At 37.7% G+C, this 22739-nt stretch overlaps 2 protein-coding genes across 3 annotated transcripts; one reads left to right on the top strand and one right to left on the bottom strand.

Moving 5' to 3' along the window:
- Positions 1 to 1536: 1536 nt before the first annotated feature.
- Positions 1537 to 18885, top strand: LOC114252188 (low density lipoprotein receptor adapter protein 1). 2 transcript variants are annotated; one of them, XM_028186696.2, is made up of 6 exons: positions 1537 to 1726; positions 10833 to 11006; positions 11914 to 12019; positions 15155 to 15329; positions 15801 to 15860; positions 17829 to 18885. In XM_028186696.2, exons 1-6 carry the CDS (start codon positions 1678 to 1680, stop codon positions 17907 to 17909), a joined length of 645 nt encoding a protein of 214 aa, XP_028042497.2. In that variant the 5' UTR covers positions 1537 to 1677; the 3' UTR covers positions 17910 to 18885. The 2 variants fall into 2 exon arrangements, with proteins under 2 accessions (XP_028042497.2, XP_089595392.1); XM_089739266.1 differs by lacking the exon at positions 1537 to 1726 and adding an exon at positions 4494 to 4746.
- A 209-nt stretch (positions 18886 to 19094) lies between these two features.
- Positions 19095 to 22508, bottom strand: LOC114251454 (lysozyme). The gene is made up of 4 exons (XM_089739272.1): positions 22331 to 22508; positions 21126 to 21302; positions 20587 to 20660; positions 19095 to 19327 (listed from the first exon to the last, which is right to left on the bottom strand). The coding sequence occupies exons 1-4, from the start codon at positions 22380 to 22382 to the stop codon at positions 19187 to 19189; spliced, it is 444 nt and encodes a 147-aa protein (XP_089595398.1). The 5' UTR covers positions 22383 to 22508; the 3' UTR covers positions 19095 to 19186.
- Between the last annotated feature and the right edge of the window lie 231 nt (positions 22509 to 22739).

The raw sequence follows: 22739 nt of genomic DNA on the forward strand, positions 1-22739 counted from the left end.
TGTTTTAGTTTAATACATAAATATAAAACAATTTAAAGTATAAGAAGCTTATTCGAAGTGGTCTCCATTGGCTGCAATACAGTCCTTTAAACGTTGAGGCCAGTTATCAATAGAAGCACGCACTCTTTCCAGGGGAAAATTTTTCACTGCCAATCGTACAAATTGTTTTAGGGACTCCAAATTATAATGGCGTTTAGAGCAAGCCGTACTCTCTAAAACTGACCATAAATCATAATCCAGCGGATTAAGATCGGGACTAGACGACGGCCAGTCTTCAGCTCTGATGAAGTCCGAAACGTTCGTTTCCAACTAAGACTGCGTAGACCGAGCTTTATGACCTGGCGCCGAGTCTTGCTGGAAGGACCATTCTTGATTATTGAACATGGTGTTGTTAAGGGGCTTCACTACCTTCTCAAGAATGGTATCTTGATACACTTGTGCTGATGTTTTGATACCTTTTTCACAAAAGTATGGCAAACCATCACTGAAGACGGATAGTGCCCAATTTGCACTCTGTCGACTAATTGGGAAGCTTCCTTAGAGCTTTGAGCATAACTACGGTCATTTTGTTTGTTAAAATGTTGCTCAATTGTAAAAAATTTCTTATCCGTAAACAAAATTTTTCTATGACCTCCCTTTGCGTACCGCTTCAGTAGTTGTTTCGATTTTACCACCCTATTCTATTTTAAATTATCAGTTAAGAAATGACCAGTACGTCTCTTATAGGCTGCAAATCCTAAGTCATCTTTTAAAATACGCGGTACACAAACAGTTTTACTAATACCAAGCGTATGGAGAGTTTTAAAAATTGCATTTGGCTCCATACCTACTTTGTGTAATGCAATCATAGCGATTCGGTTCTCTTTATCACCCCACTCCATTTTAATATCGCAAAATATTGTACAATGTATTGGCGCTAAAATAAGAAAACTCAATGAGCAATCATATAAAAATGACAGATTCCAAATTCAAATGTAATATTTTGTTTATTTTTAATTGTAACAGTATTTATGGCCAGAATAAGTAATTTAAATAAATCCACTTTATCAGCATATTGAAAAACTGTAAAATTGTATTGATTAGTGGGCTACTGTATTTAGATATTCAAGTAAAACCCTTAGAGGTTATTTAAACATTACATAATGTCAAAATTTGTATGTATTTAAAGTTGTATTTTATTTTTCCTCGTCATTTAGAGGTAGATATTGTCTATTTTGATAGATGTGTCTTTGTTGTTGGTTATATATATAGAATTCCGCAACATAAATTTTTTTCAGCGTTTCCCTATGACAAACCAGTTGTTACCGTGCTTATTATGAAAATTATACCTGCCTATTGACTGACTTGTAACCAATATAAATTATGTTTCGGTGCGTAATAATGTGTACTCTCCTTTTTCAGTTACGGATCGTTGTAATATTAAAAGACTGAATGATAAATTAAGAAGTAGTATAGCTAAGTATAAACTGTCAGAACAAAATGTAAATCACAAGCATCATAGATTATATATATATATTAAAATACAACAGTCTACCGGAGCGAACAGACATTAATGTCTTGCATGTTACAAATAGAGGTTGTGAGTTACAAACTCGTCTACGCGAACAGTTTAGTCTGTACAACGCGCTGGAAGAGGTCGCTTTCAGATATAGCAAAGAGCAAAGTAACCCAGTGAAAATGGCAACTTTGTTAAGAAAAATGTGGAAAAATCATTCGAAACACAAAAGTGAGTACATATTATTTATTTATTAACATAATATTTATTGAAAACTTGAGATAATTTGCACTTTTAACGTTTTAACTAAAACCGTGTGGTCTAAAATAGTTTTTTTGAAATCTAAAAAAAAAAACATACTTTTTCTGATTTTATATTATTTTAGCAGCTGGTTATAAATTATATAGATCATAATTCTATTACTAATAAATATATATAAACGTGGAAATATCATCTAGGCAATATAATATAATTCTGTCGAAAAATCCCAAGATATGAAAAATAAAAAATTCTAAGATAATAATGTAATAATAATAAGCTATAAATTATACATTTTTGCTGACGAATGCAATTTTGCTGACGAATTTAACGCAAATTAATCTAATATTTCTTTATTAATTTATTATGATATAAATAATTCAAATACAGACTAAATTAACAATTTTTAAGTGAACCTTCTTTTTTAATAAAATAGTATTCGTAGTTTATGAATTAATAATAATTATAGCGATTAGTAGCTGTTTATTTGGGAATATCATTGTTGTATTTATTTTTTGTTTTATTTGATATGAAAAACACGCTAAGATATGATATCTTCGGTCGTAAGTTATTTGAGTTACCAGATAGCGATGTCTCAACGCTTTGGCATACATACAAACAAACAAACAAGCAAACAAACGGGCATTTGCTGGTAGTAGGGTGTATTGTAAGCCCGCATGGGTAGGTACTACCAACCTGCACATTAAAATATTTCTACCATGAAGTAGTCATGCGTTATATGTACAGAAATTTAAACCCGATGTCTCCAGTGTGCTTAGTGAGAGTTTTTTAACGTTCTCGATAGCGTAAAACACAACTCAAATTTGTATGGAGTTCACCCGGTAATGGTCACAGGTTGACCTGAGGGGGTTGAGGCTACGCCGCAAGCTACCGTTACTCTAGCGCGCTGGCACCAGGAGGATGGGACGACGCGTCGGCGGCTGCCCCGTCCTAAGGGTGGCACCGCGAGTCTGGTTGTAGTGACGGCGGGAACCCCCCTACTCTGACCGGGTTCTGACCCCGGACGAGATCGGACGTCGGGTGTAAGAGTACAGGGTAGTCGTTTAGTACGGTAGGGCCCTAAAACATCCTTGGGCCCGCGGTCTGCTCCCAACATCTGCAGATCGTCAAGTCCCACATACTGCTCCAACTGCATACAAATTTAAATTAACTTTTACGTTAACGAGAACGTTAAAAAACTCGCACACAGGTGGGTGGCAGCGCATTCAGATTATAATGTTTGTGTGCGTTTGCGTGTGATCTACGCACTAAAAAAAAATTACATGTTCTTTTTCCATAATACTTTAGAATTAGAGATAAGGCATTTTGTTGTAGATTGTTGTCACAATAGATTATTCACTAATTTACAATCTAATGGCTTGCTTTTGAACCTTTTTGTTCAGTTATTCTATGCCCTAGACAAGAGGTATAGTAATTGAAGTGAATGGGGGCGAATTGCCGAAAAACATGAAAAAAAGGATTCTACCGATAACATGTACAAGATAAGAACAAGTAGTTACACTCAGACCCAAATACCAAATATCTTTCATTACGATATTTACCCCGTGATTCATTATCGAGTTTGGAAAACAAGACGGTCTTACCGTATTTTTTCTGACAATAACATCACTCGACATTTATTATTGTTTTGATTTGACTTCCGCGAACCTTTTTTTGATAGCGGGAAATTTGTTGGTAAATCGCGTTTTCAAACCGAATATATCCCTCTAAATCTCGAGCGAGCTCCTAAAACGCCTTAACGTTAGTAAGTATTGTGTCTACTCGCCTGGCATATAATTCTACTTTACTAGAGGCGAGTTTAGGCTTTGCTCTCTCAGGTTGAGCCTGTCAGTTCAACTACTAGGCTGAGCGTAGCTGGAATAGCCCCTTACGCTACTATCGATTAGATAGGGAGAACACATTTCTTTCAAATACTAATCCTAACACTGGATTGCCGCTCCAAAGTACCTAGAACTTCCGTGTGGTTTTGCACAGCAACGACTTGTGGGATCGTCATTGTTCTCAAATTAATGGATGGCCTGGGTGGATCGTAGAGGACGTTGTAAAGTTTTTATTATTTTATTTTATGATTGAAAGATTACTGGTGGCCCGGAGGCCTTTCCAGTTTCACCAGGACAGGTGGGCGAGCAAAGGCTCAGCCAAGAGGGGCCTTGTGAACTGCGGTATCAAGAGCGGATCTGGTCGACCGACGCATTGGGCTGCAATCTCGAGGCCTTTTCCCATACTTTTCACAACGCCCTCCACCGCCAGAGACAAAAAGAGTTAGAGATAAATCGTGCGAAAGAAAGTGATACACAAGGATGGTCCTGACCCTCACCATTGGGGAATACCACGTACGGAAGATTAGGGGAATGGAGCGTAAATTGTGTACCTGATTCTGTCCTACTGTTGATTCTACAGGTATAGTTTCAAGAAAAAGTTATTTCTGGTGTCATCACAGTACCTTTCGCTATCAAAATTGAGCTCAGCTCACTGAGTTTCTCGCCGGATCTTCTCAGTGGGTCGCGATTACGATCCGGTAGTATTTTCTACGAAGCACTGCCGTTGCTAGGACTAGTGTTAGCAAATTCTCTCACGTTGAGCTAGTGAGCTCACCTACCTGTCCGGGTGTAGCTGAAATAGCCCCCTATTCTATAGGTAGGGGGAAAAATAGAGCTCACTAATTTTTCGTGCAACCATCGCTTCTTAATAATTCGTACTAGATATCTTCTTTCCCCTTGAGAGTTTGAGTTAATTTCCTTGACGGTATTTCCTGTGCATAACGATATGCTTTTCTTCAGCAAGGCTTGACAGTAGTCTGTAATTAGAAGTATAGTGATTATGCCAAAGTGGATGGGTGGCAACGACCACTTTCTTTCGGAGCAGCATCATTTCTTTCCAAGACTTGTAACCAGTTTTAGCTGAATGGGGGAAGCGTCATTATAAGTTCCAAGTTCGGTAGACCACCACTCGATAAGGCGGTGTTCACTCTGGTATGTAGTTTCACTCTAATTAGAGCGGAATCAGGAGCTCTCTTAGTGTCATGTTCGTATAAAAAGTACAGTGAGATTCCAGTTTGGCTTTATAGCATGTACCTAATACTTTATATTTTCACAGACCAGTCTATGTTTATGAATGTTTAAGTATATTCGATTAATTTTTCTTTAATGCGTTTTTCACCTCACTACATCTCTGTTTTGCGCGATTTTGAAATGACCGCTCACCTTATATAATAATAATTCATTTATTTATAAGATAATAATAATCCACGAATGAAAAGAAAATAAAATAAACAAAGATTATTCTATAACAGAAATGAAATTGAATTTATTTTTATTTACTAACAGCCAGTGTTCTATCAAATAAAATAAAATATTAACGCTGCATTCTTTAACACTCGTCGCTACCGGGTAATTGCCCTCATCTACCGTACGATATGAAGTCTAAAGGATAAGACGCCCAGTGTATGAATATAGGATTACGATGTGCTCTCCAATGCCCACAGATTACAATATAAACACCGTAATGGTAATTTTACGTACCTACTTAAGATGAACAAGTTTAGTAGCAGTAAAGTTTCTATGATAATAATTAAACTAGCATGAGGATCTAATACAATACGTACCTAATAGAATAAAATAATAACCGTTATAAAACAAGATGTGTAGGTTAAGATGATGTGTAAGTAGAATAGGACGACAATCCGTTTCGAAGCAGAGTATGTATGGCATAGATAGAGCGCAAAAAACTAAAGCGAGAAAGTCGCAAGCTGTTAAATCTTATTAATGTCTTAAGTGCCCGCCTAGCTTATTGGATATACCATAAATCACAATATCTTAAAAAAAAATCGAATCTAATCCTCTTTAGTGTTTTGTTTCGGTCGTTCAAATTAGACGCTGGTTGACAATCCAAATGCGAAAGAAAAACATATCGCGCTGTCAGTATTTAAAAGTTAGAGTATAGTGGTAAGATCCAAGATCCATATCTATCTTCTATATATATAAAAATGAATTGCTGTTCGTTAGTCTCGCTAAAACTCGAGAACGACTGGACCGATTTGGCTAATTTTCGTCTTGAATTATTTCTGGAAGTCTAGAGAAGGTTTCAAAGGTAGATAAATATGAAAATGCTCGAAATTAAATAAAAATAACAATTTTGTTTTTCCTTTGATGTCCCCCCCCGTCGGACGGATTCCTTTTGTTTGTTTTAAGTTTATTTTATACAAAAGCTGCCGGGTCAGCTAGTAATTTACTTAATGGCTTCCACGTTGTTTGAATTTTACAGTATTGGAAATATATGAGCGAAGTAAGGGGTATGAGAGGGATTAAATTTTAAATTTGTTTTATTGGTCTAGAGAGGATCGTATTTTTCGGCACTTTTCGTGTTTAGTGGTAACCTTTACGTGGCTTTTGGATAACTACGCGAACGCCGCCACCCACTTTAAGATATGAGGCTGAATATTCAACAAAATTACGATAAAACGTCTCTAATATGTTTGTAATTAAGCGGCAGTTGATACGGGTATTAAAATATAGGTATGCGATATTGAGATTAACATGTACCTAAATGTACCCAAGATAAAAATTTAGGTGAGGATGAAGAGCGGATGTATGTACTTAAGTTATTTTTTATAAACGACATTGTTGTGGTACTAGAGCTTAGATAAAATATTTGTTTAAAAAAACACCACCCGGAATATATTATAATAGTAGCTAGTAGTGTCAAGTATTATCAAGTAATCAAGTGTCTAATGGCAAACGTTTGTGACGCAGCGCGACGGTCTCTTGCTATTTCCCTTTATCCACTATTGTAAACAAAAACAAATACTTATAACTTGCAAAATCTCAATTCTAATGTTGTTTTCCTGTAAACGCAAATGCATGCATATATGCTTTGTAGAGGCGTGTAAAAAAAAATTCTTTTCAATTTTATTAAATTATTCATTCTTAAGAACGTCTTCAGTAAGTTTTTGATTTGAATACGAGACAAACATAGGACTGAGCTTACGAGAAAATGCGATAGACTTAGTAGTTCTGAAGAATTTATTTGTAACTGCAAATAGGTGTTTTTTTTTTGCAAACGGATCATGGGGCGTTTAGTAGTGACTAAGCATGCAAGCAAGCAAGCATGATCCTTTTGCTTCAATTAACCATTTTGTATTGTGGCTGTCTCACCCTTCAAATCGAAATGATTGATAGTGATGGTAGGACCTCTTATGTCCGCGCGGGTGGGTACCACCACCCTGCCTATTTCTACCGTGAAGCAGTAATGGGTTTCGGTTTGAAGGGTGGGGCAGCCGTTTTAACTGTACTTGAGACCTTAGAACTTATATCTCAAGGTGGGTGGCGCATTTACGTTGTGGATGTCTATGGGCTCCAGTAACCAGTACCACTTAACACCAGGTGGGCTGTGAGCTCGTCCACCCATCTAAGCAGTAAAAAAAAAGATAACGCTACCACCAGAAAAAATCTCGTGAATAGGTAGACTACTACTTTTCTACTAAATATTTTGTAATAAGTGATCTAAATCGGTAGTAAAATGGCGAATGCGCGTGATTACTCGACGGTATTTGAATCCCGCATCGGGCAAATATTCGTGAGATGAAGAGTTTTGTTTTCTCTTTTTCTGGGTATTAAATACATTTAAACGTATTTAAGTAATGCATGTATATTATGTCTCTGGTTCCCATAGTACATACAGGGAACCATAGTTTGGGACTAGTTCACGTTGAGTTATTATTATTATAACATCATTATAATATTACGGGTTGAAGGCATTATTTTCAACAAAACCTTGATAGACCCAGAAATAAATAAAATCTCTAAGATAACACAGACAACGTAAACAAAAACGGTTTATTACATGTTAATCGCATCGGATGACTGATTCTTGTGTCATAGGTTCAACTTATTGCGCCTAATACTGAACTGCGACCCAGTTAACTATCAACACTGTCTGGCCTAGATAACCATGGTTAAATGCGACGTTTGCTTATAGGCGTTTCGATTTAGACGCAATGAATCAATGTAAACAGATGATGGTTAAGTAACAGGGACGTCACTAGACTATGTCGGAAATTTGGCACTGTTGCTTGATCTCTCCGATCTAGAAAAAGACCCAAGATTAGGGGGAAACATGTAGTGCTGAAGGAAGACGGAATGCAATGTTACTGACGATGATGTCGAATACAGAGCGAAAAGAGGAGAAAAATAAGGAAAGCTGACCCCTTCATCACCGTGTGGGATGACTAGCTAGGAAGAGAAAAAGAAAGAGAAAATCAATGTAAAAATATGAGTGTATTCATATTCATTCAAGTTACGTAAATTGCGTCTGATGACCAAAAGTTTGATTTAATTGTTATTATGAATAGTTTTACAAGGTTAACGCATGTCGACGCCAAAGGCAAACAAGAATTACACGCCAGTTGAAAGAAGTTTTTTAAGTTTTAATTAAGGCTCCAATTCGTGAGTGTGTATATTTATTAGTTGACAATTTTTTAAATATTAATAGCATGGACATAACAATGAGTTTAACGTTGATAAATTAAAAGGAAAATATATGATTAAAAACAATAAAAATAAAAAAGCCGGCACAGATCTCTTATCACTAACCAGAAATAGGTATGTAAAAAATTTGTATTTCTTAATTTTTAAATTACGATTTCAATACAACCGTTCCCTTATTTTTTTATTTTTTTTTCGGGCTGGTGGCCGAACCTCCTGCGATGTTTCTCCGCACCTAAGGGTACATGGTACTTGAAGTTCTGCAGTTGTGGGGAGCAGACAGCGACTTAGAGATGTGTGCCTTAATTTTCTTCATTCTTTTGTTTGCTTTTTCTTTTCCTACCTAACCTAATCGTAGCCTAAGAGACTATTCAAATTCTTCAAGTGTCGCTGAATCTACCAAGGGACGGGCGAGAAACTCAATGGCTTGTTTCTATGGGCTAGAATCGGCTAGATTGTACGCCGAACTTTTACCGAACTTTTGTACCAGAACAGTAATCGATACTTGGAGTGCCTAAAGACACCCAGAGTGGATTGGGGAGAAGCCGATAGCAGATCCTTAGAGCCACGCCGGCTTTATGTTTTTTGGAATTTTTAATTAGAGGCGGCATCGATAAGAGGGTTATAATGTCGCGCCGCTTTTTCACAGAAATTCCCATCATAAGAGCAGAGAGATATTTCCGTGAACGTTTAAGTGTTTTATTGAGCATAGCTTACTACGAACTATTTACTCACACAGATTCATACTATATATTACATACATAGTTATATTTCGGTGTTAATAGGGAATCACACTGTTTTTCTATAGTTCACTCTAATTGAAATCAGCTTCCACTATATTTCAAATATGATACAGTCACGCGTTTTGGTTTGGAATATTGAACTGTAAGCTCACGTATCATAGTGGCCTGTTTCTCAGTCCATCCTAAAAGGCCGTTCTGTATGTTAGGGGTAGCTGATGACATTCCGTAGTTATCTTACACTATGCGCTTCTGTTTTCTGAATCCAATAAGTTTTTTTTTTATTGCTTACTTTGGTGGCCGAACTCACAGCCCACCTGGTGTTTTTTTTTATTGCTTAGTTGGGTGGACGAGCTCACAGCCCACCTGGTGTTAAGTGGTTACTGGAGCCCATAGACATCTACGACGTAAATGCGCCACACACCTGGAGATATAAGTTCTAAGATCTCAGTATAGTTGCCCCATCCTTCAAACCGAAACGCATTACTGCTTCACGGTAGCAATAGGCAGGGTGGTAGTACCTACCCGTGCGGACTCCCAAGAGATTCTACCACCAGTGATTACGCAAATTTTAATTTTTGCGAGTTTGATTTTTATTACACGATGTTATTCCTTCACCGTGGAAGTCAATCGTGAACATTTGTTGAGTACGTATTTCATTAGAAAAATTGGTACCCGTCTGCGGGATTCGAACATCGGTGCATCGCTATATACGAATGCACCGGACGTCTTATCCTTTAGGCCACGACAACTTAACGGTCGGGCGAGAATTTTTATTTATTTACTGTAAGCCCTTTGATATTGAAGCCGTTACACGAACAGCGTAATAGCGGAGCTGCGTAATTAGTGCACAAGTGTATTTATGTGGGTCAGACGTAGGATCGTATTCGCGAAATCTCTTTTATCAATTTAGTTGAACGTCACTAGAGGATGCAGAGGTCGGTTAGTCGAACTTGACCTAATTAGAGTAGAGTATCAAATAGTGTGATGTTCGCAGTGATGGATTTACGTCTAGGCCCGTGAGGCCGTGGCCTAGCGTGGCATGATATGAGGGGCGGCAAAATTTTTTAAATGCCAAAATTTCAGAGATGAATAAAAATAAGACAGTAAGTAGTCTCTTTTGAAAATAAGTTCAGATTAATTTTCATTAAAATAATAATTATAAAGTTATTTTAAATTTAAAATAAAGTTTTTGGATTAGAATTAATAAAATTTATTCTAACATTAAGAGTGGCGCGATAAACAGGTCCTTGAGCGCCATTAAGCCTAAATCCATCACTGAATGTTCGGCCTACTGTCCGAAAAAAATTAGAGTAGAGTATGCCAATATAATAATTAAATCAAAACCGTAGAATTGAATCTCATGTTTATTTAATTATTATGTTTGTTTCGGATGTTTAGAATACTTGAGTGATCGTGGTTGCGAACGACTAAGGCGTTATGCGTTAATATTTGAATATCGTCTACTTTTCTATAAAATAATTTACGAAAACCAGCCAGATGCAAATAGTATATAAGCCAAAGAGATTTTATTACATGTTCATACATACTATAATGCGAAAACACATTTTCCCCAATCTATTATAAGCGTGTGTATGTCAAATACGAGGTAGTTTCTGTGTAATGTTTGATTTACTGTATTTTTTATGCATAATTAAAACAAAAGTAACATTCTGCACTACTTCTCTATAAGTGTAGGAAATTTCATACTCCTCTCTCCGTGCAATTTTGTAAAAAGGGGTACAAAGTTTTTGCTTCACGTATTAAACATTTGAATTTCTATTTTGACAGGAGCCTTAGCAAAAACTCTATGTTTGATTAAATGTTGGTTCTCAGAATTGAGTGAAGAATGGGCATTAGCTGATTGCGAAGGCGAGGGTTGGTGGCGCGAAGTCCGAGATCCGAACAGCAAGATGGACGTCCGCTACGCCGGCTCGGCCCCGGTCGAGCGAGCCGCTTCAGCCCCCGCCACCGCTATTGGTGTACGCACCGCCTTACAGTCTGCCAAAAGTAAGCCACTTGAATAGTACATCGTTTACGATTCTAACATGTCACAGGGTAAAAATAAAATGGGTACAGAACCTTTTACCAGAAGACGGTCCTTGACCCCTAATTTATTTCCCTAGATTTTTTTTGTTTAAGGGATTTTATGACCTCGTAACTAAGACCTTTAGGTCAAGTCTTAATTTAATTTATATGCTTATTTTTATGAATAATGCTATTATGAAGTGAAATGAAATGAAATGAAACGAAATGAGATGAGATGATATGGTATGAAATATAATCTCAGTAAAATGGTGGTCATTTACTGAGACTTTTATAGTGAACTTTTTGGAGGATTTCGAGAAGTTACGTTCGGCAGCTTTGTTTGATTTTTCCACATTTGTGCACTTTCACAGATACTAAACAGTTAATAAATCACCGTTATTACATATTTAAACCTGAAGAAACACTAAATAGACAAAATAAAACAAATCACGCAACACGAACTTAGAGTTAACATATATTTTTTTTGGAATTCGATGCCTCCAATGAACACTACTCTAACTTAAAATTTTGAAATTTTCGTTATTTTTGCAAATCGCTTCACTATGTTAAAAGTATTACAATTAATCATTATTGATGGGGTTCGAAGCAAGAGTAAATCAGCTAGTTACACAAAAAAACCATAAATATCTGCAATAAAGTTTTTATAATTTTTTTTCGTTTAAACGCTCCTCCTGTAAATCTACGAAGAGAGAGAGTTGGCGTAGTGTTCATTGGAGGCATCGAAAATGTCATTTCCTTTTCTTAAAAATATCAAACCCTTTGAATAAAAGTAACAAATAAATGTAATCTAAATCTTATGATGCCAATGCATATGGTCGAATTTCAATCTTCAGACTAACATTAATCATTGAAATTGTTTTTATTGCAGCCCTGAAGAAGAAACCTCAAAAAGTTAACGTCGACATCAACATAAAAGGTATCATTGTGACTGACGCCGAAACAGAGAATAACGTATTAGCGGTTTCCATTTACAGGTAACTCATTAAAATTAACTTAAAATGTACTAGTTTCGTTGGCTTTCCCGAATCTTAGACACGAGGAATTAGAACTACTTTTTACTAACAAGCTGACACGAATAATAAATAAATAAATATTTTAATAACAATCACGCTGCGTTAACTGGTCCCGTGCTAAGTTCGTAAAGAACTTGTGTTACAGGTACCAGATAACGGAAATAAATTATGTAAGATTTTTATTATACACATACATATATCCAATATACATCCATAACCCTGGAAAAGACATTAATATTTATCATACAAATAAATATATTCCCTTGGCGGGATTCGAACCCGCGACCCCCTTGTGTAGTGACCAGGTCACTTACCACTACACCAGACGGCCGTTAAATTAGGCCGAGGAATTAGAACCACTTTTTATTAACAAGCTTTCAATGTTTTGACTTGTATCTAAGTAACGCAAAACTTCCATCGTAATTTGCGCTTATTACAGGACGTTCGAATGATTTGAAAATTTACATAAGTGTCAAGGACCGATGTTAAAACAACAATTTTATTACTTTGTCCTGATATCCTGACCCCAGTAACGTGTTTTTAAACTAAGCTCTTATGCGATTCAATCTGATTTGTTATCAGACGTTGAATATTACCGTATAAGTAATTCAAATTAAGTATTTATGTTTGACATTGGAGTAGCACCAACCGGAATAGTCTCTGTGTTACGGATTATTTCTTTGAAAAAGATTTTTTTTTTTTTTTATTGCTTTCGATAGGCAGACGAGCTTACGGCTCATCTGATGGGAAATGATAAACGTCGCCCATAGACATACAAACTACATCAGTGACTCAGATGCGCTGCCTATCCTGGCCTGGATGGGCAGCCTTATGTATGTTACACCGGCTATCCTGTCCTTCAGACCGGAACACAGTATTACTGTTTTGCGGCAGAAATAGACAGGACGGTGGTACCAACCCGGGCGGGCTTCTACACAGAACCCTACCACCAGTTACAGATGCGATAACATTGACTCCAAACCATTCCATCGTATTTCTGTCTTTCTTTCTTTTTTCCCCTACCTATTTGCTGGTAGACTAAGAAGCTATTCCAGTTACGCGCGGACGGGTAGGTGAGCTAACGGGTTCAACCTGAGAGAGCATGCTAACACTAGCAGATCCTGCCCTAGTAAGAGCAGTCCTTCGCAGAATCTACCACCGGATCGGAATCGCGACCCACTGAGTAGATCCGGCGAGAAACTCAGTGGGCTGTATCCTTGGGTTAGTTCACTCGTCGAAGTCTTCGTCGTAGTCGACAAACTCTACGTGGACTGTGACCGGTGCTTGAGGGTCCTAACAGCACCGAGAGTGAATCCGGGGGACCCGACAAGACATGTTTCATTCGACGCACGGCAGCTTTGCATTGCCCCGTCGCGGACGGATAATTATTTCTGTCGTGAAGCGTTTTTACTGGTGGTAGGACCTCTTGTGAGTCCGCACGGGCAGGTAACACTACCCTGCCTATTTCTGCCGTGAAGCAGTAATGCGTTTCGGTTTGAAGGGTGGGGCAGCCGTTGTAACTATACTGAGACCTTAGAACTTATCTCAAGGTGGGTAGCGCATTTACGTTGTAGATGTCTATGGGCTCCAGTACTCACTTAGCACCAGGTGGGCTGTGAGCTCGTCCACCCATCTAAGTAATAACAAAAGACTCTTCTGAAAATTTTATGATACGATTTGAAAAAGTCAACGACTTTTCATTGATAACAAAGACTCTCGTAGTAGCTGTTGTTCATAATACATAAGAATTTATTGCAAAAATAATTGCTGCATAAATTGCGATAAATTAATTGTCTATAAAACGTTGTATCTTAATTAGTTTTATATTGTATAAAAAATAATTAACAATGCAATTATTTAATTTTTTTTAAATTAATATTTCTTTAATCATAAAATTATATTTGATTAAAACTGCAATAATGTAAAATATGTTGTTTTGTTTATTTATTTAGTGCAGTTTTTTTTATAATGTAACCGTTGAACCAAAACATTTATAAGGAACTAGCTGACCCGGCAGACTTCGTAGTGCCTCAATCTATAAATAAAAGACCAAAACTTTTGTATAAAATAAACTTAGCACAAACAAAAGGAACCCGTTCGACGGGGGACACATCAAAGGAAAAACAAAATTGTTATTTTTATTTAATTCCGAGCATTTTCATATTTATCTACCTTTTAAACCTTCTCTGGACTTCTACAAATAATTCAAGATCAAAATTAGCCAAATCGGTCCAGCCGTTCTGAAGTTTTAGCGAGACTAAAGAACAGCAATTCATTTATATATATATATATATAGATTAATGGTAGATTAAGTAGTAGCGTTTTAGTAAAAGCTACGAATCGCTCTAACTAAGCCATTATGGAATATCAGCATCCGGAGCAGCATATCCGATCCTGTGGACCGAATGGTAAATCGACTGTCCCTATAAACACTTCATTACGGATCCTTCCGATGCATTAACGGTGCTTTTAGGTACCTCAAGCACCGGTCACCGTTCTCGTCGAACCCGTCGCTTACGACAAAGGGCTCGGCGAGTAAATTAACCCACAGACACAGACTACTGAGTTTCTCGCCGCATCTTCTCAGTGGATCATGTTTCCGATCCGGTGCTAGATTCTGCGAAACACTGCTCTTGCTAGGGCCAGTGTTAGCAACACCTCCGGTTTATTACCTTTCGAGCTCACCTACACCTTCTTTCTTAAAATATTTTTTTCCACCTTGTCTGGAAGAGATCGCTCTTAGTGATAAGACCGTCTGCAATTTTTTTTATTTTGGTGTATAATAAGTATGCTACAATAAGTGTCTATTACTCTTTGATTTAGTCATTAATTGAAATATGATATGTATGTATGTATGTTTGTATGTTTGTATATGAGATGTATGGAAATGGTAGTGCAAGGTAGAGGGGGAAGAGGTCGACCGAAGAAGACATGGATGGAGTGTGTGAATGACGATATGAGAGAGAGAGGAGTGAGTGTTGAGATGACGGCTGATAGAAGAGAATGGAAGAGAAAAATTAGCTGTGCCGACCCCACCTAGTGGGATAAAGTGGAGAAAAAGAAGAAGATTAATTGAAATATTTATTTTTTTCGTAGCATCTCATACTGTTCGGCTGACGTGGCGAATTCTCGAGTTTTCGCTGTTGTAGAGGGAGCGAAGGGAAATGATGAGAACGATTCACATATCGTCCATGTGTTCGTTTGCTCTCAAAGGAAACAAGCACGCGCTCTCGCTCTGTCCTTGGCACACGCTTTCAATGACGCGTATCAGGTAATTTTTAATTATTTTTAATTATATTTAATTATTTAATATCCATATTGATTCCTGAGATGGGTGGATAAGGTCACGACCCACCTGGTGTTAAGTGGTTACCGGAGCCCATAGACATCTACAACGTAAATGCCGCCACCCACCTCGAGACATGATATGTTCTAAGATCACAGTTTTTACAGTACAACCGCTGCCGCCCATCCTTCAAAGCTTATTGCAAACATTATTGCTTCACGGCAGAAATAGGCAGGGTAGTGATACTTAATCTTGCGGACTCGCAAGACATTCTTTCACCAGTATTTGAAATATTAGATAGTGTCATTATATGGATTAATATTAGATAGTGTCATTCATTTTTAATCATAGTTGTTATAAGTACACACTAAATGAAGCTTCTCAAATAAAAGATTTGAAAAAAAAGTTTTGGTATTAAGAAAGTCTCCTTTTAAAGTCTGGCAACATTTATTTCAGTTATGGCAAGCTAATCAGGCTGGTTCTATGAATTCAAACGCGAAACGGACAGCACCTTGGGTAAGTTTTATTATTATTAATCACTCACTCGTATACTTTAAGGTCCTAGAGATTACTTTTTTTTCCTATCTATTTAGTAACCTCGAGGGTTTATTTTAGATTCACCGAACTACCTAGTCAGGTTATAAGTATTGTCACACAGTAAAAACTTTTCTTTTAGAATGCTGGCCACAAAAAAGTTTATTGATTTCGAATTTCGAATTGTTCATGAAAATAAAAAGGTATACTTTTAGAATTTTACTCATTTTTAAATATGGAGTGGACGCTTAAAGAAGACCGTGTTGCAGTTATTGCGTTGCATCGTTGCGGTTACGCGCCAATTCAAATTTTTAACATGCTGAAAAATTTGAATATAACCAAAAGATTCGTTTATCGTACCATCAAACGATACAATGAAGATGTAGATGACAGGTCAAGAAGTGGTCGCCCTCGGTCTGTTAGGACTCCAGCAGTGATAAAAGCTGTGAAGGCGCGAATTCAAAGAAATCCCAAACGTAAGCAGAAACTGTTGGCCCTTCAGATGGGGTTAAGCAGAACCACGGTGAAAAGGGTGTTAAATGAAGACTTAGGGCTTCGAGCATATCGAAGAAAAACAGGACATCGTTTGAATGCTCGTCTAATGGACCTGAGACTGAAGAGATGCCGCGCTTTGTTGAAGCGGTACGCGGGAAAAAAATATCAGGAAATTCTTTTTTCGGATGAAAACATTTTTACCGTAGAAGAGAGCTACAACAAACAAAATGATAAGGTGTACGCACACAGTAGTGAAGAATCAACCGTATTCCGCGTGTCCAACGAGGTCATTTTCCATCCTCGCTCATGGTATGGTTGGGAGTTTCTTATTGGGGCTTAACAGAGGTACATTTTTGTGAGAAAGGTGTAAAAACGAATGCAGTTGTGTATCAAAATACAGTCCTGACGAACCTTGTGGAACCTGTTTCTCATACCATGTTCAATAACAGGCACTGGGTATTCCAACAAGATTCGGCGCCAGCTCATAGAGCGAAGAGCACACAAGACTGGCTGGCGGCGCGTGAAATCGACTTCATTCGGCACGAAGACTGGCCCTCCTCCAGTCCAGATTTGAATCCGTTAGATAACAAGATATGGCAACACTTGGAGGAAAAGGCGTGCTCAAAGCTTCATCCCAATTTGGAGTCACTCAAGACATCCTTGATTAAGGCAGCCGCCGATATTGACATGGACCTCGTTCGTGCTGCGATAGACGACTGGCCGCGCAGATTGAAGGCCTGTATTCAAAATCACGGAGGTCATTTTGAATAAACTTTAGTGTCATAAGAATCTATGTTTTGTTAAGTTCAATTTGGTATATGAATGGTTACATAATGAATAAACTTGTTTCAATTATTTTACATTAAACATGTGACAGAATTTATGACCTGACTAGGTATATAGTAGGCTAGCTCGCGGGGCTCAAACCTGACGTTGTTGCTAACACGAACCCTAGCAAGAGCCGTGCTTCGCAGAGTCTACCACCGGATCGGAAACGCGGCCCACTGAGAAAATCCGGCGAGAAATTCAGTGGGCTGTGTCTGTGGGTTAATTTACTCGCCGAGCCTTTCGTCGTAAGTGGACGGGCTCGACGAGAACGATGACCGGTGCTTGAGGTACCTAAAAGCACCGTTAGTGGATCGGGAGGATCCGAAATGACGTGTTTTGGACGATGTCGACTGTTTACCATTCGGTCCGCAGGATCGCACTAATAATGTTTGTGACAAAGGAGTATTTTATGTTCAATTACCATAACTCAATGAGTTTCTGGTCTGATTGAGCATTTGACATCTCCATGATCCATCTATCTCCTTTAGTGGCGCTCGGGCAGTTAGGAAGCGACTCTCGATTGAGTCTTCAAGTTCTACCACCGGTCCCGGTGAAAATAAAATGCCTACGTGAAATAAGAAGTCGCTCCATCCCATAAAAAGAAATCACCCAAGTTTATATTTCTAGGTCCGATTCCAGGAAGAATCAGACGAAGAGATTGACGAAGAAGATTGGCAGTCACCGGCTCCGCTTGTCACTTTCGCCTGAGTCTCCTAATGATTTCCCAATGCGCTTTGAATCATTATCTTATTGTTTTTAATATATACATTAGGCATCATAGTTTAATTGTGTTTAGTTAAGGTAATACATAATTAAGAAGTTTAGAATTTTAAAAGATTTAGATGTGTAATTATGAAGCTTTCAGTGTGCTTCTTTGAACTTTAGGCTATGATACGAATATACAACACAAATGAGATTCAGGTCTGTTTCAAAGTGGGTAGTGACGTTCGGGTTGAGATGGATAGTGCGTCGTGATTTTGGGCTCCGGTTCTCACTTAACTCGTCCTTATGGGCTGTCGCTCGTTTGCTCATAAAAATGTCTCTTTCAGTGTGCTCCTAGTGTGAGGTTTTTGATTTCTCAATCGCGTAAAAGTTAACTCAAATTTGTATGGAGTTGGAACAGCGCCCCTAGCGGCAAAACTTGCACTAAGCACACTGATTCGCTTTCAATTTTCAACGCATTCACGACTTTATTGGCGATTCGGATCGCGGTTTCAACGAAGAAATTAATAACTCAACTCTTTTAGAAATATGATAAAGGTAATAAATAGTGCATATTGAAACACAGATTATTTAAAAAACATTATTTCCTATTTTACTTCTACATATTTGTCTATGATATTTTAATGTTGCTAGATTTATAAAATTATTAAATGTATTCGAATCAATTCAAAATAAAAACAATGAATATCTTTTTACTTAGTAGAGATGGTAGAGTATGAATTTAAGCATTTTACTGTACTTATATTAAGGGATTATCAAAAAGTAGTCAAATTCAATTTTGATGAAAGAACTATTCGTTCGATGTACTCTATTTATTTGTTATATAAATATGAGGAGGGTATATTTAGGTTAGTGTTAAGTAAATTTATTTGTAAAGTTAATTTAAGTTCATACTAGACGAAGATTACAAAATGTAGATCTAATTTGACTGATGCTCGAAAATAAATTTTTCATATTTAATTATGTATGTTGTTTATTCATTTTTTTTCTGAACGGTTCGAATTTGTCTGTATTGTTGACAATAACAACGCGATTTTAAATTTTAAAAGCAGTTTTTATTATGTATGTGTGTTTCTCGAAACACAACGAAAATATTATTTATAATTTAAACTTAATTATTTTATATATTGAAATGATGAATTTCAATAATTAATGAATGAGTCAAATGAATGAAAATAACTTAATTATTTATTATATTGACATAATGAATTTATAGTTTGTACAGTGTATAGATTTATACTAAACGAGAATGTGGGTTGTGGTTAAAATCGACATTGTTGGTAGTGCGCGAGCCATTTTAGACCCTGTGAACTTAGGAATAGGGGCTCGGAGCACGCGCGCCCTCCGTGGAAGTTGATCATCATGTAATCGAAGCAATTAGTCACGCCGTCACCGTTGCAGTCCTGAAAATAATGAAATTTTACTGGTGGTAGGACCTTATGTGTGTCCGCACGGGTAGGTACCATCACCCTGCCTATTTCTGCCCTGAAGCAGTAATGCGTTTCGGTTTAAAGGGTGGGGCAGCCGTTGTGACTATACTTGAGACCTTAGAACTCATATCTCAAGGTGGGTGGCGCATTTACGCTGTAGATGTCTATGGGTTTTAGTAACCACTTAACACCAGGTGGGCTGTGAGTTTGTCCAACCATCTAAGCAATACAAAAAATATATTTTTCAACCGTCAGTGACAGGAGTTTACAACTTTTACAAATTGTAGGTTATAAAATAAATTTCTGTTAGCTTATTGCGAGTTTTTTAACGTTCTCGATAGCGTAAAAGTTAACTCAAAGTTGGAACAGCGCCCCTAGCGGCAAACGTTCTGATCACACTGGTATCAAAGAATCGAACTATATAGGATATTTTGTAAATATGCGTAATTCCTGACTGAAATGCGTACTGTGGATACTTTAAGTAATGTTTTTTGTTTAATTTTTAAATGAGTGGACGAATACATCACGGCCTTAATGGTGTTAAATAGTTACCGGAGCCCATAGACATCAACAATGTAAAGACCGTCACCCACCTTTTGACATGAGTTCTAAATCTCAGTTTTATAGTACAACGGCTGCCCCATCCATCAAAGGCAATACTGCTTCGCGGTTGTAATATACAGGGTAGTGGTACTGACCCGTGCGGGTTTAACAGATGATCTAACATCAGTAATAAATATTATAGTTGTTGTGGTTTCTGTGTAATATAACTGGTATTCAGTCCTTCGATATTGTCCTTTTTCAAACGAGGCCTGTGGAGAGTACTTTACGGTAGGCAGCGGGTTGGCTCTGCCCCTGGCATTGCTGACGTCTATGGGCGACGGTAACCACTCACCATCAGGTGGTCCGTATCCCCGTCTGCCTACAAGGGCAAAAAAAAAAATTCATACATTTTTTTTTATTTCCGTCAATTGTTTATCCAACTCCCAACATTATTGGATTTATTATTAGATTTATATGTACTTACTATATACCAAAAACGAAAACTAAATGTTATTAAGCGTACCTGTAAATGCATTGTTTGAGAATTCCCTTTTGAGATTTGAACACGTCAGTTTGGTAAGATAGTTACATTTTTTTTATTAATGGCAACAATTGTACATGTGCACATTCTTTATCTCAAATATATACCTAATAGTGGATATTTGTTATTTGTAAATAATCCAGTTTACCTTTCCGAACTTAGCCATGTAGCTCTCGACTATTCTAATGGAGCAGTTGTAGTCTCGTGCGCAATCTTCGAATGCTGAAAGTTTCACAAATGCAAATAATATTATATATTATATAATTTGTGTTGCATGGCTACGTTTAGCCAAATTGCGATTGTTATATACACCTACTAAAAGTTGTTTACGAGTTTTGAGTATGTTGCTCTAATTGCATTAACAGGAGCCGTAAGGAACGTCGAAGTATCGTCGCTCATTTATAGGAAATGTGATTTCGATATCAAATATCTCACTAGTGGTCGGACCTCTTGTAAATCCGCACGGGTAGGTACCACCACCCTACCTATTTCTGCCGTGAAGCAGTAATGCGTTTCGGTTTGAAGGTTGGGGCAGCCGTTGTAACTATACTTGAGACCTTAGAACTTATTTTTCAAGGTGGGTGGTGCATTTACGTCGTAGATGTCTATGGGCTCCAGTAACCATTTAACACCAGGTGGGCTGTGAGTTTATCCACTCTTCCAAGCAATAAAAAAAAATCTTCCTACCTTCCTTCCGATTAGGGTCATCATCAGGCAGCGTCGGTTTCCCAGCGTCCACCCAGTACACCCTGGAGATGTAAAACGGCCCGCAGTAACCGTCCGTGCATTTGTGAGACAGATCGCAGCCGGTAACGTGACACAAGCATCGGACACAAGAGCCGTTTAGGTTTGAAATACGTAATCCTGTGCAATAAGACGAACGAGAGCAGTTATTGAAATTAAGCCCACTAAGTTTCTCGCCGGATATTCTCAGTGGTAGATCCGGTGGTAGATTCTGCGAAGCACTGCTCTTGCTAGGGTCAGTGTTAGCATCACTCCGGAATTGAACCCCGTGAGTTCACCTACTAGCTAAAGTTACGCTGAAATAGCATCTCAAGGCTATCAGCTTAGGTAGGAAAAAAAATTGAAATTCTACTGATATATTGATCTATATTCATATCATTCTTTGACTCATTTGATCATTTCATTCATTAACTTTGATTTCATGTCTAATCAATATCACGTTGTGATGCCTAAGGGCTCCAGCATCCACTTGAACATTAGTTGATTAGTTTTATTTCATCCCTACTCACTAGAAGCACTGTCCCTATTCACAGTGTGCTTTCCGAGATCTTTTTTGCAACCTCTGGATTGAATTTTCGCGGCGTGTGTAATTCTTCGAATGAGGTCCTTAGCGATGAGTATTGGTTTAGCATTGACGGCTTCGAGAGTTACAGCTGAACATAAAATGGGTAGTAAATCATCTTTTTTTTATTGCTTAGATGGGTGGACGAGCTCACAGCCCACCTGATGTTAAGTGGTTACTGGAGCTCATAGACATCTACAACGTAAATGCGCCACCCACCTTGAGATATAAGTTCTAAGGTCTCAAGTATAGTTAGAACGGCTGCCCTACCCTTCAAACCGAAACGCATTACTGCTTCACGGCTGAAATAGGCAGGGTGGTGGTTCCTACCCGCGCGGACTCACAAGAGGTCCTACTACCAGTAATATATACCAGTAGTATATTATAATGTTACAGCGCTCGGGAAACACCGCAGAGGGGAGCTTGTTTCAAAGCCGAATGGTACGTGACAAAAAAGATCTCTGGAAACGCACTCTTAACATTTGTGAAATCTAGAATTTACATTATTTTTAATTTGAAATATAAGCCTTAGGAAAAATCTGTACTGAACAATCTTTAAAATTATCATAACCATCTAATTACGTACCCAAAGCGGAACAAAGTAGACACATAATCCCAAACAAATAAAATGGACACATTTCGAAAAACAACAAACCAAAACGTCACGTAACTTTTATAGACATATTTAGGTGTACAATATTAATTTGTACAGGTCCATACTTTGCGGACGCAAAGCTTAACTGGACCATTCTATTTAAAAATATCGCGGAGCTTAATCTGTTTAATACGTAATATCATTCTTCTTGGAATCGAACACGCAAAAAAAAACATTGGCAAACAAGCAAAAAAATCGCTTGATGATGCGAGCATCGTTTTTCATTGGAGTCATAAATATCATTCAATTGTATCTTTGTATATAAATGGAATATATAAGCCGTTAATCTGTTTTTAAGTCCGATGAGATATGACGTCGAACAGATCCGGAATAGATCCGG

This window comes from Bombyx mandarina, chromosome 03 (assembly GCF_030267445.1).
Source record: "Bombyx mandarina strain Sakado chromosome 03, ASM3026744v2".
NCBI classification, from domain to species: Eukaryota; Metazoa; Arthropoda; class Insecta; order Lepidoptera; family Bombycidae; genus Bombyx; species Bombyx mandarina.